Source organism: Oncorhynchus clarkii, chromosome 13 (assembly GCF_045791955.1).
Source record: "Oncorhynchus clarkii lewisi isolate Uvic-CL-2024 chromosome 13, UVic_Ocla_1.0, whole genome shotgun sequence".
NCBI classification, from domain to species: domain Eukaryota; kingdom Metazoa; phylum Chordata; class Actinopteri; order Salmoniformes; family Salmonidae; genus Oncorhynchus; species Oncorhynchus clarkii.
The window spans coordinates 1,575,893-1,593,341 of record NC_092159.1 but is presented as its reverse complement, the minus strand read 5'-3'; the positions used below and the strand labels follow the sequence as shown (position 1 = coordinate 1,593,341).

The 17,449-nt window shown below is 47.2% G+C and overlaps 1 protein-coding gene across 1 annotated transcript in view; it reads left to right on the top strand.

Moving 5' to 3' along the window:
- LOC139423706 (ras-associating and dilute domain-containing protein-like) overlaps positions 1-17,449 on the top strand; it is a 98,350-nt gene that overhangs the window by 57,044 nt on the left and 23,857 nt on the right. Inside the window, exons 16-18 of the mRNA XM_071175316.1 lie at positions 137-564; positions 7,360-7,639; positions 15,248-15,378. Coding sequence (XP_071031417.1) covers positions 137-564; positions 7,360-7,639; positions 15,248-15,378 — 839 coding nt within the window. The remainder of the gene's footprint in view (positions 1-136; positions 565-7,359; positions 7,640-15,247; positions 15,379-17,449) is intronic.

Genomic DNA, 17,449 nt, shown 5'->3' with positions numbered 1-17,449 from the left:
AACCCCTGCTCTGTGTGTGTCTGTGTGTATTCTAACCCCTGCTCTGTGTGTGTCTGTGTGTATTCTAACCCCTGGTCTGTGTGTGTCTGTGTGTATTCTAACCCCTTGTCTGTGTGTGTCTGTGCCCCTCCCCCAGTGGACCTTTTGGAGAGTTTTGAGAACCACCCCCCCATCGTCCTCCCCAGCGGGGGGTTCAGAGTGGACCTGGACAGTGACTGTCTAGAGGACAGCATCTATAGGCAGCTGCTCTATGTCAAACACTTCCTCTGGGGGCTACGCACACACACTCACACACACCCCACTGTCAACAACACACACACTCACACACACCCCGCTGTCAACACCACACACACTCACACACACCCCGCTGTCAACAACACACACACTCACACACACCCCACTGTCAACAACACACACACTCACACACACCCCGCTGTCAACAACACACACACTCACACACACCCCGCTGTCAACAACACACACACTCACACCACGGTTAACGGGACTGGAACGAGCACCAGCACCGGGACGAGTACCACACCCGCAGACTGGCAGGAAGCACAGGTAGGTCACGTGATGGACACACACACACACACACTCACACTCACACACACACACTCACACACACTCCTTGCAGTAATCTGGGCCATGTGCCTCAGCAGCTGTGGTTCTTTAGCAGTTACCAGTAATCTGTTACATGAAATACCAAAGCCCTCTTAAGGCATCCACACACACACACACACACACACACACACACATGGATGTGCACACAGACAATACTCCTCTCCCCTCCAATAACTCTGCAAGAACTCAGACTTGCCCCATATGTTGGTCACACATCCACCCTGGAGGTACCAAGTCCCAGACATGACATCTACCCTGGAGGAGCCAAGTCCCAGACATGACATCTACCCTGGAGGAGGAGCCAAGTCCCAGACATGACATCTACCCTGGAGGAGCCAAGTCCCAGACATTACATCTACCCTGGAGGAGCCAAGTCCCAGACATGACATCTACCCTGGAGGTACCAAGTCCCAGACATGACATCTACCCTGGAGGAGCCAAGTCCCAGACATGACATCTACCCTGGAGGAGCCAAGTCCCAGACATGACATCTACCCTGGAGGAGCCAAGTCCCAGACATGACATCTACCCTGGAGGAGCCAAGTCCCAGACATGACATCTACCCTGGAGGAGGAGCCAAGTCCCAGACATGACATCTACCCTGGAGGAGCCAAGTCCCAGACATGAAATCCACCCTGGAGGTGCCAAGTCCCAGACATGACATCTACCCTGGAGGAGCCAAGTCCCAGACATGACATCTACCCTGGAGGAGCCAAGTCCCAGACATGACATCTACCCTGGAGGAGGAGCCAAGTCCCAGACATGACATCTACCCTGGAGGTGCCAAGTCCCAGACATGACATCTACCCTGGAGGTACCAAGTCCCAGACACAAGTCCCAGACATGACATCTACCCTGGAGGTGCCAAGTCCCAGACATGACATCTACCCTGGAGGAGCCAAGTCCCAGACATGACATCTACCCTGGAGGTGCCAAGTCCCAGACATGACATCTACCCTGGAGGAGCCAAGTCCCAGACATGACATCCACCCTGGAGGTGCCAAGTCCCAGACATGACATATACCCTGGAGGAGCCAAGTCCCAGACATGACATCTACCCTGGAGGAGCCAAGTCCCAGACATGACATCCACCCTGGAGGTACCAAGTCCCAGACATAACATCTACCCTGGAGGAGGAGCCAAGTCCCAGACATGACATCCACCCTGGAGGAGGTACCAAGTCCCAGACATGACATCTACCCTGGAGGAGGAGCCAAGTCCCAGACATGACATCCACCCTGGAGGAGGTACCAAGTCCCAGACATGACATCTACCCTGGAGGTACCAAGTCCCAGACATGACATCTACCCTGGAGGTACCAAGTCCCAGACACAAGTCCCAGACATGACATCTACCCTGGAGGAGCCAAGTCCCAGACATGACATCTACCCTGGAGGAGCCAAGTCCCAGACATGACATCTACCCTGGAGGAGCCAAGTCCCAGACATGACATCTACCCTGGAGGAGGAGCCAAGTCCCAGACATGACATCTACCCTGGAGGAGCCAAGTCCCAGACATGAAATCCACCCTGGAGGTGCCAAGTCCCAGACATGACATCTACCCTGGAGGAGCCAAGTCCCAGACATGACATCTACCCTGGAGGAGCCAAGTCCCAGACATGACATCTACCCTGGAGGAGGAGCCAAGTCCCAGACATGACATCTACCCTGGAGGTGCCAAGTCCCAGACATGACATCTACCCTGGAGGTACCAAGTCCCAGACACAAGTCCCAGACATGACATCTACCCTGGAGGTGCCAAGTCCCAGACATGACATCTACCCTGGAGGAGCCAAGTCCCAGACATGACATCTACCCTGGAGGTGCCAAGTCCCAGACATGACATCTACCCTGGAGGAGCCAAGTCCCAGACATGACATCCACCCTGGAGGTGCCAAGTCCCAGACATGACATATACCCTGGAGGAGCCAAGTCCCAGACATGACATCTACCCTGGAGGAGCCAAGTCCCAGACATGACATCCACCCTGGAGGTACCAAGTCCCAGACATAACATCTACCCTGGAGGAGGAGCCAAGTCCCAGACATGACATCCACCCTGGAGGAGGTACCAAGTCCCAGACATGACATCTACCCTGGAGGAGGAGCCAAGTCCCAGACATGACATCCACCCTGGAGGAGGTACCAAGTCCCAGACATGACATCTACCCTGGAGGTACCAAGTCCCAGACATGACATCTACCCTGGAGGTACCAAGTCCCAGACACAAGTCCCAGACATGACATCTACCCTGGAGGTGCCAAGTCCCAGACATGACATCTACCCTGGAGGAGCCAAGTCCCAGACATGACATCTACCCTGGAGGAGCCAAGTCCCAGACATGACATCTACCCTGGAGGATCCAAGTCCCAGACATGACATCTACCCTGGAGGTACCAAGTCCCAGACACAAGTCCCAGACATGACATCTACCCTGGAGGTGCCAAGTCCCAGACATGACATCTACCCTGGAGGAGCCAAGTCCCAGACATGACATCTACCCTGGAGGTGCCAAGTCCCAGACACAAGTCCCAGACATGACATCTACCCTGGAGGTGCCAAGTCCCAGACATGACATCTACCCTGGAGGAGGAGCCAAGTCCCAGACATGACATCTACCCTGGAGGTACCAAGTCCCAGACATGACATCTACCCTGGTGGAGCCAGGTCCCAGACATGACATCTACCCTGGAGGAGGAGCCAAGTCCCAGACATGACATCTACCCTGGAGGAGCCAGGTCCCAGACATGACATCTACCCTGGAGGAGGAGCCAAGTCCCAGACATGACATCTACCCTGGAGGTACCAAGTCCCAGACATGACATCTACCCTGGAGGTGCCAAGTCCCAGACATGACATCTACCCTGGAGGTGCCAAGTCCCAGACATGACATCTACCCTGGAGGAGCCAAGTCCCAGACATGACAGCCACCCTGGAGGTACCAAGTCACAGACATGACATCTACCCTGGAAAAGCCAAGTCCCAGACATGACAGCCACCCTGGAGGAGGAGCCAAGTCCCAGACATGACATCTACCCTGGAAGAGCCAAGTCCCAGACATGACAGCCACCCTGGAGGTGCCAAGTCCCAGACATGACATCTACCCTGGAGGAGCCAAGTCCCAGACATGACATCTACCCTGGAGGAGCCAAGTCCCAGACATGACATCTACCCTGGAGGAGCCAAGTCCCAGACATGACATCTACCCTGGAGGAGGAGCCAAGTCCCAGACATGACATCTACCCTGGAGGTACCAAGTCCCAGACATGGCATCTACCCTGGAGGAGCCAAGTCCCAGACACAAGTCCCAGACATGACATCTACCCTGGAGGTACCAAGTCCCAGACATGACATCTACCCTGGAGGAGGAGCCAAGTCCCAGACATGACATCTACCCTTGAGGAGGAGCCAAGTCCCAGACATGACATCTACCCTGGAGGAGGAGCCAAGTCCCAGACATGACATCTACCCTGGAGGTACCAAGTCCCAGACATGACATCTACCCTGGAGGAGGAGCCAAGTCCCAGACATGACATCTACCCTGGAGGTACCAAGTCCCAGACATGACATCTACCCTGGAGGAGCCAAGTCCCAGACATGACATCTACCCTGGAGGTACCAAGTCCCAGACATGACATCTACCCTGGAGGAGCCAAGTCCCAGACATGACATCTACCCTGGAGGAGCCAAGTCCCAGACATGACATCCACCCTGGAGGTGCCAAGTCCCAGACATGACATATACCCTGGAGGAGCCAAGTCCCAGACATGACATCTACCCTGGAGGAGCCAAGTCCCAGACATGACATCCACCCTGGAGGTACCAAGTCCCAGACATAACATCTACCCTGGAGGAGGAGCCAAGTCCCAGACATGACATCCACCCTGGAGGAGGTACCAAGTCCCAGACATGACATCTACCCTGGAGGAGGAGCCAAGTCCCAGACATGACATCCACCCTGGAGGAGGTACCAAGTCCCAGACATGACATCTACCCTGGAGGTACCAAGTCCCAGACATGACATCTACCCTGGAGGTACCAAGTCCCAGACACAAGTCCCAGACATGACATCTACCCTGGAGGAGCCAAGTCCCAGACATGACATCTACCCTGGAGGAGCCAAGTCCCAGACATGACATCTACCCTGGAGGAGCCAAGTCCCAGACATGACATCTACCCTGGAGGAGGAGCCAAGTCCCAGACATGACATCTACCCTGGAGGAGCCAAGTCCCAGACATGAAATCCACCCTGGAGGTGCCAAGTCCCAGACATGACATCTACCCTGGAGGAGCCAAGTCCCAGACATGACATCTACCCTGGAGGAGCCAAGTCCCAGACATGACATCTACCCTGGAGGAGGAGCCAAGTCCCAGACATGACATCTACCCTGGAGGTGCCAAGTCCCAGACATGACATCTACCCTGGAGGTACCAAGTCCCAGACACAAGTCCCAGACATGACATCTACCCTGGAGGTGCCAAGTCCCAGACATGACATCTACCCTGGAGGAGCCAAGTCCCAGACATGACATCTACCCTGGAGGTGCCAAGTCCCAGACATGACATCTACCCTGGAGGAGCCAAGTCCCAGACATGACATCCACCCTGGAGGTGCCAAGTCCCAGACATGACATATACCCTGGAGGAGCCAAGTCCCAGACATGACATCTACCCTGGAGGAGCCAAGTCCCAGACATGACATCCACCCTGGAGGTACCAAGTCCCAGACATAACATCTACCCTGGAGGAGGAGCCAAGTCCCAGACATGACATCCACCCTGGAGGAGGTACCAAGTCCCAGACATGACATCTACCCTGGAGGAGGAGCCAAGTCCCAGACATGACATCCACCCTGGAGGAGGTACCAAGTCCCAGACATGACATCTACCCTGGAGGTACCAAGTCCCAGACATGACATCTACCCTGGAGGTACCAAGTCCCAGACACAAGTCCCAGACATGACATCTACCCTGGAGGTGCCAAGTCCCAGACATGACATCTACCCTGGAGGAGCCAAGTCCCAGACATGACATCTACCCTGGAGGAGCCAAGTCCCAGACATGACATCTACCCTGGAGGATCCAAGTCCCAGACATGACATCTACCCTGGAGGTACCAAGTCCCAGACACAAGTCCCAGACATGACATCTACCCTGGAGGTGCCAAGTCCCAGACATGACATCTACCCTGGAGGAGCCAAGTCCCAGACATGACATCTACCCTGGAGGTGCCAAGTCCCAGACACAAGTCCCAGACATGACATCTACCCTGGAGGTGCCAAGTCCCAGACATGACATCTACCCTGGAGGAGGAGCCAAGTCCCAGACATGACATCTACCCTGGAGGTACCAAGTCCCAGACATGACATCTACCCTGGTGGAGCCAGGTCCCAGACATGACATCTACCCTGGAGGAGGAGCCAAGTCCCAGACATGACATCTACCCTGGAGGAGCCAGGTCCCAGACATGACATCTACCCTGGAGGAGGAGCCAAGTCCCAGACATGACATCTACCCTGGAGGTACCAAGTCCCAGACATGACATCTACCCTGGAGGTGCCAAGTCCCAGACATGACATCTACCCTGGAGGTGCCAAGTCCCAGACATGACATCTACCCTGGAGGAGCCAAGTCCCAGACATGACAGCCACCCTGGAGGTACCAAGTCACAGACATGACATCTACCCTGGAAAAGCCAAGTCCCAGACATGACAGCCACCCTGGAGGAGGAGCCAAGTCCCAGACATGACATCTACCCTGGAAGAGCCAAGTCCCAGACATGACAGCCACCCTGGAGGTGCCAAGTCCCAGACATGACATCTACCCTGGAGGAGCCAAGTCCCAGACATGACATCTACCCTGGAGGAGCCAAGTCCCAGACATGACATCTACCCTGGAGGAGCCAAGTCCCAGACATGACATCTACCCTGGAGGAGGAGCCAAGTCCCAGACATGACATCTACCCTGGAGGTACCAAGTCCCAGACATGGCATCTACCCTGGAGGAGCCAAGTCCCAGACACAAGTCCCAGACATGACATCTACCCTGGAGGTACCAAGTCCCAGACATGACATCTACCCTGGAGGAGGAGCCAAGTCCCAGACATGACATCTACCCTTGAGGAGGAGCCAAGTCCCAGACATGACATCTACCCTGGAGGAGGAGCCAAGTCCCAGACATGACATCTACCCTGGAGGTACCAAGTCCCAGACATGACATCTACCCTGGAGGAGGAGCCAAGTCCCAGACATGACATCTACCCTGGAGGTACCAAGTCCCAGACATGACATCTACCCTGGAGGAGCCAAGTCCCAGACATGACATCTACCCTGGAGGTACCAAGTCCCAGACATGACATCTACCCTGGAGGAGCCAAGTCCCAGACATGACAACTACCCTGGAGGTACCAAGTCCCAGACATGACAACTACCCTGGAGGTACCAAGTCCCAGACATGACATCTACCCTGGAGGTACCAAGTCCCAGACATGACATCTACCCTGGAGGTACCAAGTCCCAGACATGACATCTACCCTGGAGGAGGAGCCAAGTCCCAGACATGACAGCCATGGTAATCAGATTAAGGCTTTAGGACCAGTAAGTAGTGAATCAGGAAGGCTGGATGGATAAATCTCTGGTGTTACTGAGAGAGACCCACTGCAGGCAACACACACACACAGTCCTGCCTTTAACAGTGTTCTAACTGCGTGTTGTTTTATCCCCCCCTACAACCTCCAGAGGGAGTTCCCTCCGTCCCACAACAGTCCCCGGTCAGGAGGGGTGGAGGAGTGGGTGAGGGACAGAACCCCAGGCCAATGTCACAACAGTGTGAGGAGAAATGGCACCGCCCCCCACCTCCGGCCGACCAACCAGGACCCTTCGTGCCTCCTGACTTCGCCCAACACGCCCCGGAACCCCGAGGGGGGTGGGGTTGACCCGGTTGGACACGCCCCCCAGGTCAACGGCTGCAGTAATAACAGACCTTCAACGGACGGGAAGAAAAGCAACGGACTAGAGGGTAAAGACTCCTGTTTATATATGGGTAATATACACAACGGACTAGAGGGTAAAGACTCCTGTTTATATATGGGTCATATACACAACGGACTAGAGGGTAAAGACTCCTGTTTATATATGGGTAATATACACAACGGACTAGAGGGTAAAGACTCCTGTTTATATATGGGTCATATACACAACGGACTAGACTCCTGTTTATATATGGGTCATATACACAACGGACTAGAGGGTAAAGACTCCTGTTTATATATGGGTAATATACACAACGGACTAGAAGGTAAAGACTCCTGTTTATATATGGGTCATATACACAACGGACTAGAGGGTAAAGACTCCTGTTTATATATGGGTCATATACACAACGGACTAGAGGGTAAAGACTCCTGTTTATATATGGGTAATATACACAACGGACTAGAGGGTAAAGACTCCTGTTTATATATGGGTCATATACACAACGGACTAGAGGGTAAAGACTCCTGTTTATATATGGGTCATATACACAACGGACTAGAGGGTAGAGACTCCTGTTTCTATATGGGTAATATACACAACGGACTAGAGGGTAGAGACTCCTGTTTATATATGGGTCATATACACAACGGACTAGAGGGTAAAGACTCCTGTTTATATATGGGTCATATACACAACGGACTAGAGGGTAAAGACTCCTGTTTATATATGGGTAATATACACAACGGACTAGAGGGTAAAGACTCCTGTTTATATATGGGTAATATACACAACGGACTAGAGGGTAAAGACTCCTGTTTATATATGGGTAATATACACAACGGACTAGAGGGTAAGGACTCCTGTTTATATATGGGTCATATACACAACGGACTAGAGGGTAAAGACTCCTGTTTATATATGGGTCATATACACAACGGACTAGAGGGTAGAGACTCCTGTTTCTATATGGGTAATATACACAACGGACTAGAGGGTAGAGACTCCTGTTTATATATGGGTCATATACACAACGGACTAGAGGGTAAAGACTCCTGTTTATATATGGGTCATATACACAACGGACTAGAGGGTAAAGACTCCTGTTTATATATGGGTCATATACACAACGGACTAGAGGGTAAAGAATCCTGTTTATATATGGGTAATATACACAACGGACTAGAGGGTAGAGACTCCTGTTTATATATGGGTCATATACACAACGGACTAGAGGGTAAAGACTCCTGTTTATATATGGGTCATATACACAACGGACTAGAAGGTAAAGACTCCTGTTTATATATGGGTCATATACACAACGGACTAGAGGGTAAAGACTCCTGTTTATATATGGGTAATATACACAACGGACTAGAGGGTAAAGACTCCTGTTTATATATGGGTAATATACACAACGGACTAGAGGGTAAAGAATCCTGTTTATATATGGGTAATATACACAACGGACTAGAGGGTAGAGACTCCTGTTTATATATGGGTCATATACACAACGGACTAGAGGGTAAAGACTCCTGTTTATATATGGGTCATATACACAACGGACTAGAAGGTAAAGACTCCTGTTTATATATGGGTCATATACACAACGGACTAGAGGGTAAAGACTCCTGTTTATATATGGGTAATATACACAACGGACTAGAGGGTAAAGACTCCTGTTTATATATGGGTAATATACACAACGGACTAGAGGGTAAAGACTCCTGTTTATATATGGGTCATATACACAACGGACTAGAGGGTAAAGACTCCTGTTTATATATGGGTCATATACACAACGGACTAGAGGGTAAAGACTCCTGTTTATATATGGGTCATATACACAACGGACTAGAGGGTAAAGACTCCTGTTTATATATGGGTAATATACACAACGGACTAGAGGGTAAAGACTCCTGTTTATATATGGGTAATATACACAACGGACTAGAGGGTAAAGACTCCTGTTTATATATGGGTAATATACACAACGGACTAGAGGGTAAAGACTCCTGTTTATATATGGGTCATATACACAACGGACTAGAGGGTAAAGACTCCTGTTTATATATGGGTAATATACACAACGGACTAGAGGGTAAAGACTCCTGTTTATATATGGGTCATATACACAACGGACTAGAGGGTAAAGACTCCTGTTTATATATGGGTAATATACACAACGGACTAGAGGGTAAAGACTCCTGTTTATATATGGATAATATACACAACGGACTAGAGGGTAAAGACTCCTGTTTATATATAGGTAATATACACAACGGACTAGAGGGTAAAGACTCCTGTTTATATATGGGTCATATACACAACGGACTAGAGGGTAAAGACTCCTGTTTATATATGGGTAATATACACAACGGACTAGAGGGTAAAGACTCCTGTTTATATATGGGTAATATACACAACGGACTAGAGGGTAAAGACTCCTGTTTATATATGGGTAATATACACAACGGACTAGAGGGTAAAGACTCCTGTTTATATATGGGTAATATACACAACGGACTAGAGGGTAAAGAATCCTGTTTATATATGGGTAATATACACAACGGACTAGAGGGTAGAGACTCCTGTTTATATATGGGTCATATACACAAAGGACTAGAGGGTAAAGACTCCTGTTTATATATGGGTCATATACACAACGGACTAGAGGGTAAAGACTCCTGTTTATATATGGGTCATATACACAACGGACTAGAGGGTAAAGACTCCTGTTTATATATGGGTAATATACACAACGGACTAGAGGGTAAAGACTCCTGTTTATATATGGGTAATATACACAACGGACTAGAGGGTAAAGACTCCTGTTTATATATGGGTAATATACACAACGGACTAGAGGGTAAAGACTCCTGTTTATATATGGGTCATATACACAACGGACTAGAGGGTAAAGACTCCTGTTTATATATGGGTCATATACACAACGGACTAGAGGGTAAAGACTCCTGTTTATATATGGGTCATATACACAACGGACTAGAGGGTAAAGACTCCTGTTTATATATGGGTCATATACACAACGGACTAGAGGGTAAAGACTCCTGTTTATATATGGGTCATATACACAACGGACTAGAGGGTAAAGACTCCTGTTTATATATGGGTAATATACACAACGGACTAGAGGGTAAAGACTCCTGTTTATATATGGGTAATATACACAACGGACTAGAGGGTAAAGACTCCTGTTTATATATGGGTAATATACACAACGGACTAGAGGGTAAAGACTCCTGTTTATATATGGGTCATATACACAACGGACTAGAGGGTAAAGACTCCTGTTTATATATGGGTAATATACACAACGGACTAGAGGGTAAAGACTCCTGTTTATATATGGGTCATATACACAACGGACTAGAGGGTAAAGACTCCTGTTTATATATGGGTAATATACACAACGGACTAGAGGGTAAAGACTCCTGTTTATATATGGATAATATACACAACGGACTAGAGGGTAAAGACTCCTGTTTATATATGGGTAATATACACAACGGACTAGAGGGTAAAGACTCCTGTTTATATATGGGTCATATACACAACGGACTAGAGGGTAAAGACTCCTGTTTATATATGGGTAATATACACAACGGACTAGAGGGTAAAGACTCCTGTTTATATATGGGTAATATACACAACGGACTAGAGGGTAAAGACTCCTGTTTATATATGGGTAATATACACAACGGACTAGAGGGTAAAGACTCCTGTTTATATATGGGTAATATACACAACGGACTAGAGGGTAAAGACTCCTGTTTATATATGGGTAATATACACAACGGACTAGAGGGTAAAGACTCCTGTTTATATATGGGTAATATACACAACGGACTAGAGGGTAGAGACTCCTGTTTCTATATGGGTAATATACACAACGGACTAGAGGGTAGAGACTCCTGTTTATATATGGGTCATATACACAACGGACTAGAGGGTAAAGACTCCTGTTTATATATGGGTAATATACACAACGGAGTAGAGGGTAAAGACTCCTGTTTATATATGGTTAATATATATGATATGATATGGCCAGGGGTGCAGCCTTGGGTGGGCCTGGGAGGGTATAGGCCCACCCACTGAGGAGCCAGGCCTAGCCAAGCAGAAAGAGTTTTTCCCCACAAAATAACTTTATTACAGACAAAACTACTCCTCAGTTTCATCAGCTGTCTGGGTGGCTGGTTTAAGACGATACTACAGGTATAGAAGCCGGATGTGGAGGTCCTGGGCTGGCCTGGTTACACGTGGTCTGCGGTTGTGAGGCCGGTTGGACTTATTGCCAAATTCTCTACAACTACGCTGGAGGCAGCTTATGGTAGAGAAATGAACAACAGATCTGGTGGACATTCCTGCAGTCAGCATGCCAATTGCACGCTCCCTCAAAACTTGAGACATCTGTAGAATTGTGTGACAAAACTGCACATTTTAGAGTGGCCTTTTTATTGTCCCCAGCACAAGGTGCACCTGCGTAATGATCATGCTGTTTAATCAGCTTCTTGATATGCCACACCTGTCAGGTGGATGGACTATCTTGGCAAATGAGAAATGCTCACTGACAAGGATGTCAACAAATGTGTTTACAAAATTTGAGAGAAAAAAGCTTTTTTTGTGTGCGTATGGAACATTAATTGGGATCTTTTATTTCAGCTCATGGGAACATTTTGCATTTTTTGTCCTGTATTAATATGCCATTTATCCAAAGCGACATAATTATGCGTGCATACATGTTACTTATAGGTGGTCCTGGGTATCGAACCCACTACCCCGGGCGTTACAAGCACCATGAATTACCAACTTAGCTACGAAGGACCACAAAGTCTCCTGACTTGAACCCCATTGAGAACCTGTGGTTTGAATTGAAGAGGATAGTCGATAAGTGCAGACCGACAGATATCAAGGATCTGGGTGGAGTCTGTATGGAGGAACGGTCTAAGATCCCTCCCAGTGTGTTCTAGAACTCATCAAACATCTGGTAGGATTCTGTATGGAGGAATGGTCTAAGATCCCTCCCAGTGTGTTCTAGAACTCGTCAAACATCTGGTAGGATTCTGTATGGAGGAACGGTCTAAGATCCCTCCCAGTGTGTTCTAGAACTCGTCAAACATCTGGTAGGATTCTGTATGGAGGAATGGTCTAAGATCCCTCCCAGTGTGTTCTATAACTCGTCAAACATCTGGTAGGATTCTGTATGGAGGAATGGTCTAAGATCCCTCCCAGTGTGTTCTAGAACTCGTAAAACATCTGGTAGGATTCTGTATGGAGGAATGGTCTAAGATCCCTCCCAGTGTGTTCTAGAACTCGTAAAACATCTGGTAGGATTCTGTATGGAGGAATGGTCTAAGATCCCTCCCAGTGTGTTCTAGAACTCGTCAAACATCTGGTAGGATTCTGTATGGAGGAATGGTCTAAGATCCCTCCCAGTGTGTTCTAGAACTCGTAAAACATCTGGTAGGATTCTGTATGGAGGAATGGTCTAAGATCCCTCCCAGTGTGTTCTAGAACTCGTCAAACATCTGGTAGGATTCTGTATGGAGGAATGGTCTAAGATCCCTCCCAGTGTGTTCTAGAACTCGTCAAACATCTGGTAGGATTCTGTATGGAGGAACGGTCTAAGATCCCTCCCAGTGTGTTCTAGAACTCATAAAACATCTGGTAGGATTCTCTATGGAGGAATGGTCTAAGATCCCTCCCAGTGTGTTCTAGAACTCGTCAAACATCTGGTAGGATTCTGTATGGAGGAATGGTCTAAGATCCCTCCCAGTGTGTTCTAGAACTCGTAAAACATCTGGTAGGATTCTGTATGGAGGAACGGTCTAAGATCCCAGTGTTCTCCAATCTCATAAAACACTTTAGAAAAAGGCTGTGTCATTATCCTGGCAAGCAGAGGGTGCCAGAGTATTGAAAACAGGGGTGTCAATAATTTGTATGGATTTTTTTTATTTATTAGTTGTTAAACAAAATATCTTTCTGTAATTATAAAACAATCTAATGGTCCCATTATTTGGAGCAATATAGTGTTTGTATTATACTAATCCTCATCAGGGGTGCCGATAATATTTCCCCTATGTTTCTATTATACTAATCAGGGGTGCCGATAATATTTCCCCCATCTTTGTATTGTACTAATCTTTATCAAGGGTGCCAATAATTATGGACCTGACTGACATATTTACAGCGATATAGTTTTTTACAGAATGTAACATATACATTTATAAATAAAACAATAACATGAGCAATGGACTTGAGGATATAACCTCCTGTACAGGCAACATATCAGGAAATATAGTACCTTTTGACGTAATCTATATGAAATACACCGTAACATGAGATCTGACTGGCAATGTAACTGAGAGGACTGCTGTTGTTCCCTGATAAAACTCTGCATGTCTCCCCCTGGTGGCCAGTGGTCAGTACTGCTGTTGTTCCCTGATAAAACTCTGCATGTCTCCCCCTGGTGGCCAGTGGTCAGTACTGCATGTCTCCCCCTGGTGACCAGTGTTCAGTACTGCATGTCTCCCCCTGGTGACCAGTGTTCAGTACTGCATGTATCCCCCTGGTGACCAGTGTTCAGTACTGCATGTCTCCCCCTGGTGACCAGTGTTCAGTACTGCATGTCTCCCCCTGGTGACCAGTGTTCAGTACTGCATGTCTCCCCCTGGTGGCCAGTGGTCAGTACTGCTGTTGTTCCCTGATAAACTCTGCATGTCGCCCCCTGGTGACCAGTGTTCAGTACTGCTGTTGTTCCCTGATAAACTCTGCATGTCTCCCTCTGGTGACCAGTGTTCTGTACTGCATGTCTCCCCCTGGTGACCAGTGTTCAGTACTGCATGGTGACCAGTGTTCAGTACTGCATGTCTCCCCCTGGTGACAGTGTTCAGTACTGCTGTTGTTCCCTGATAAACTCTGCATGTCTCCCTCTGGTGACCAGTGTTCAGTACTGCATGTCTCCCCCTGGTGACCAGTGTTCAGTACTGCATGTCTCCCCCTGGTGACCAGTGTTCAGTACTACATGGTGACCAGTGTTCAGTACTACATGTCTCCCCCTGGTGACCAGTGTTCAGTACTGCATGTCTCCCTCTGGTGACCAGTGTTCAGTACTGCATGTCTCCCCCTGGTGACCAGTGTTCAGTACTGCATGTCTCCCCCTGGTGACCAGTGTTCAGTACTGCATGTCTTTTTCACAGTGTTGTAATTTAGCAGACACTAATCCAGAGGAATTTTACAGGAGCAATCAGGGTTAAGTGCCTTGCTCAAGATTTTGCACCTGGTCGGTTCAGGGATTTAGAACCAGCGACCTTTCGGTTACCGGGCCAACGCTCTTAACCGCCAGGCTACCTGCCGCCCCGTAGTCTGAGCTGTCTGTTGTTTAGTCGTTCACTGTGTGTGTTAGTTGTTCTGTGTGTGTGGGACTGCCTTGTAGCTGTCTGTCAGTTGTTCTGTGTTATGTGTGGATAGCTGTAGTGTGTATGTCTAGCTCTAGTGTGTGTGTATATAGCTGTAGTGTGTGTATATAGCTGTAGTGTGTGTGTGTCTAGCTCTAGTGTGTGTGTATATAGCTGTAGTGTGGGTCTAGCTGTAGTGTGTGTGTGTCTAGCTGTAGTGTGTGTCCTCTCTACAGGTAGTTTATGTGAGTTCCCCTTCCCCGTGCCTCCCGAGGCCCTGCTACCTGATGATGAGTGTTGTCTGGTGTTTGTAGTGGAGCTGAACAAGGGACCCTACGGACTGGGCATGGGACTCATAGACGGACTGGTGAGTAAAAGCAACTCAAATGGGATTTTTCCACATGTAAACAACAGGTGTAGACTAACACATGTAAACAACAGGTGTAGACTAACACATGTAAACAACAGGTGTAAACTAACACATGTAAACAACAGGTGTAGACTAACACATGTAAACAACAGGTGTAGACTAACACATGCTTTATAAACAGGTGTAGACTAACACAGGCTTTATAAACAACAGGTGTAGACTAACACATGTAAACAACAGGTGTAGACTAACACATGTAAACAACAGGTGTAGACTAACACATGTAAACAACAGGTGTAGACTAACACAGGCTTTATAAACAACAGGTGTAGACTAACACATGCTTTGTAAACAACAGGTGTAGACTAACACATGTAAACAACAGGTGTAGACTAACACATGTAAACAACAGGTGTAGACTAACACATTTAAACAACAGGTGTAGACTAACACATGTAAACAACAGGTGTAGACTAACACATGTAAACAACAGGTGTAGACTAACACATGTAAACAACAGGTGTAGACTAACACATGTAAACAACAGGTGTAGACTAACACATGTAAACAACAGGTGTAGACTAACACATGTAAACAACAAGTGTAGACTAACACATGTAAACAACAGGTGTAGACTAACACATGTAAACAACAGGTGTAGACTAACACAGGCTTTATTAACAACAGGTGTAGACTAACACATGTAAACAACAGGTGTAGACTAACACATGTAAACAACAGGTGTAAACTAACACATGTAAACAACAGGTGTAGACTAACACATGTAAACAACAGGTGTAGACTAACACATGTAAACAACAGGTGTAGACTAACACATGTAAACAACAGGTGTAGACTAACACATGTAAACAACAGGTGTAGACTAACACAGGATTTATAAACAACAGGTGTAGACTAACACATGTAAACAACAGGTGTAGACTAACACATGTAAACAACAGGTGTAGACTAACACATGTAAACAACAGGTGTAGACTAACACAGGCTTTATAAACAACAGGTGTAGGCTAACACATGCTTTATAAACAACAGGTGTAGACTAACACATGTAAACAACAGGTGTAGACTAACACATGCTTTATAAACAACAGGTGTAGACTAACACATGCTTTGTAAACAACAGGTGTAGACTAACACATGTAAACAACAGGTGTAGACTAACACATGTAAACAACAGGTGTAGACTAACACATGCTTTATAAACAACAGGTGTAGACTAACACAGACTTTGTAAACAACAGGTGTAGACTAACACATGTAAACAACAGGTGTAGACTAACACATGTAAACAACAGGTGTAGACTAACACATGCTTTATAAACAACAGGTGTAGACTAACACATGTAAACAACAGGTGTAGACTAACACAGGCTTTATAAACAACAGGTGTAGACTAACACATGTAAACAACAGGTGTAGACTAACACATGCTTTATAAACAACAGGTGTAGACTAACACATGTAAACAACAGGTGTAGACTAACACATGCTTTATAAACAACAGGTGTAGACTAACACATGTAAACAACAGGTGTAGACTAACACATGTAAACAACAGGTGTAGACTAACACATGCTTTATAAACAACAGGTGTAGACTAACACATGTAAACAACAGGTGTAGACTAACACATGCTTTGTAAACAACAGGTGTAGACTAACACATGTAAACAACAGGTGTAGACTAACACATGTAAACAACAGGTGTAGACTAACACATGTAAACAACAGGTGTAAACTAACACAGGCTTTATAAACAACAGGTGTAGACTAACACATGTAAACAACAGGTGTAGACTAACACATGCTTTATAAACAACAGGTGTAGACTAACACATGTAAACAACAGGTGTAGACTAACACATGCTTTATAAACAACAGGTGTAGACTAACACATGTAAACAACAGGTGTAGACTAACACATGTAAACAACAGGTGTAGACTAACACATGCTTTATAAACAACAGGTGTAGACTAACACATGTAAACAACAGGTGTAGACTAACACATGTAAACAACAGGTGTAGACTAACACATGCTTTATAAAC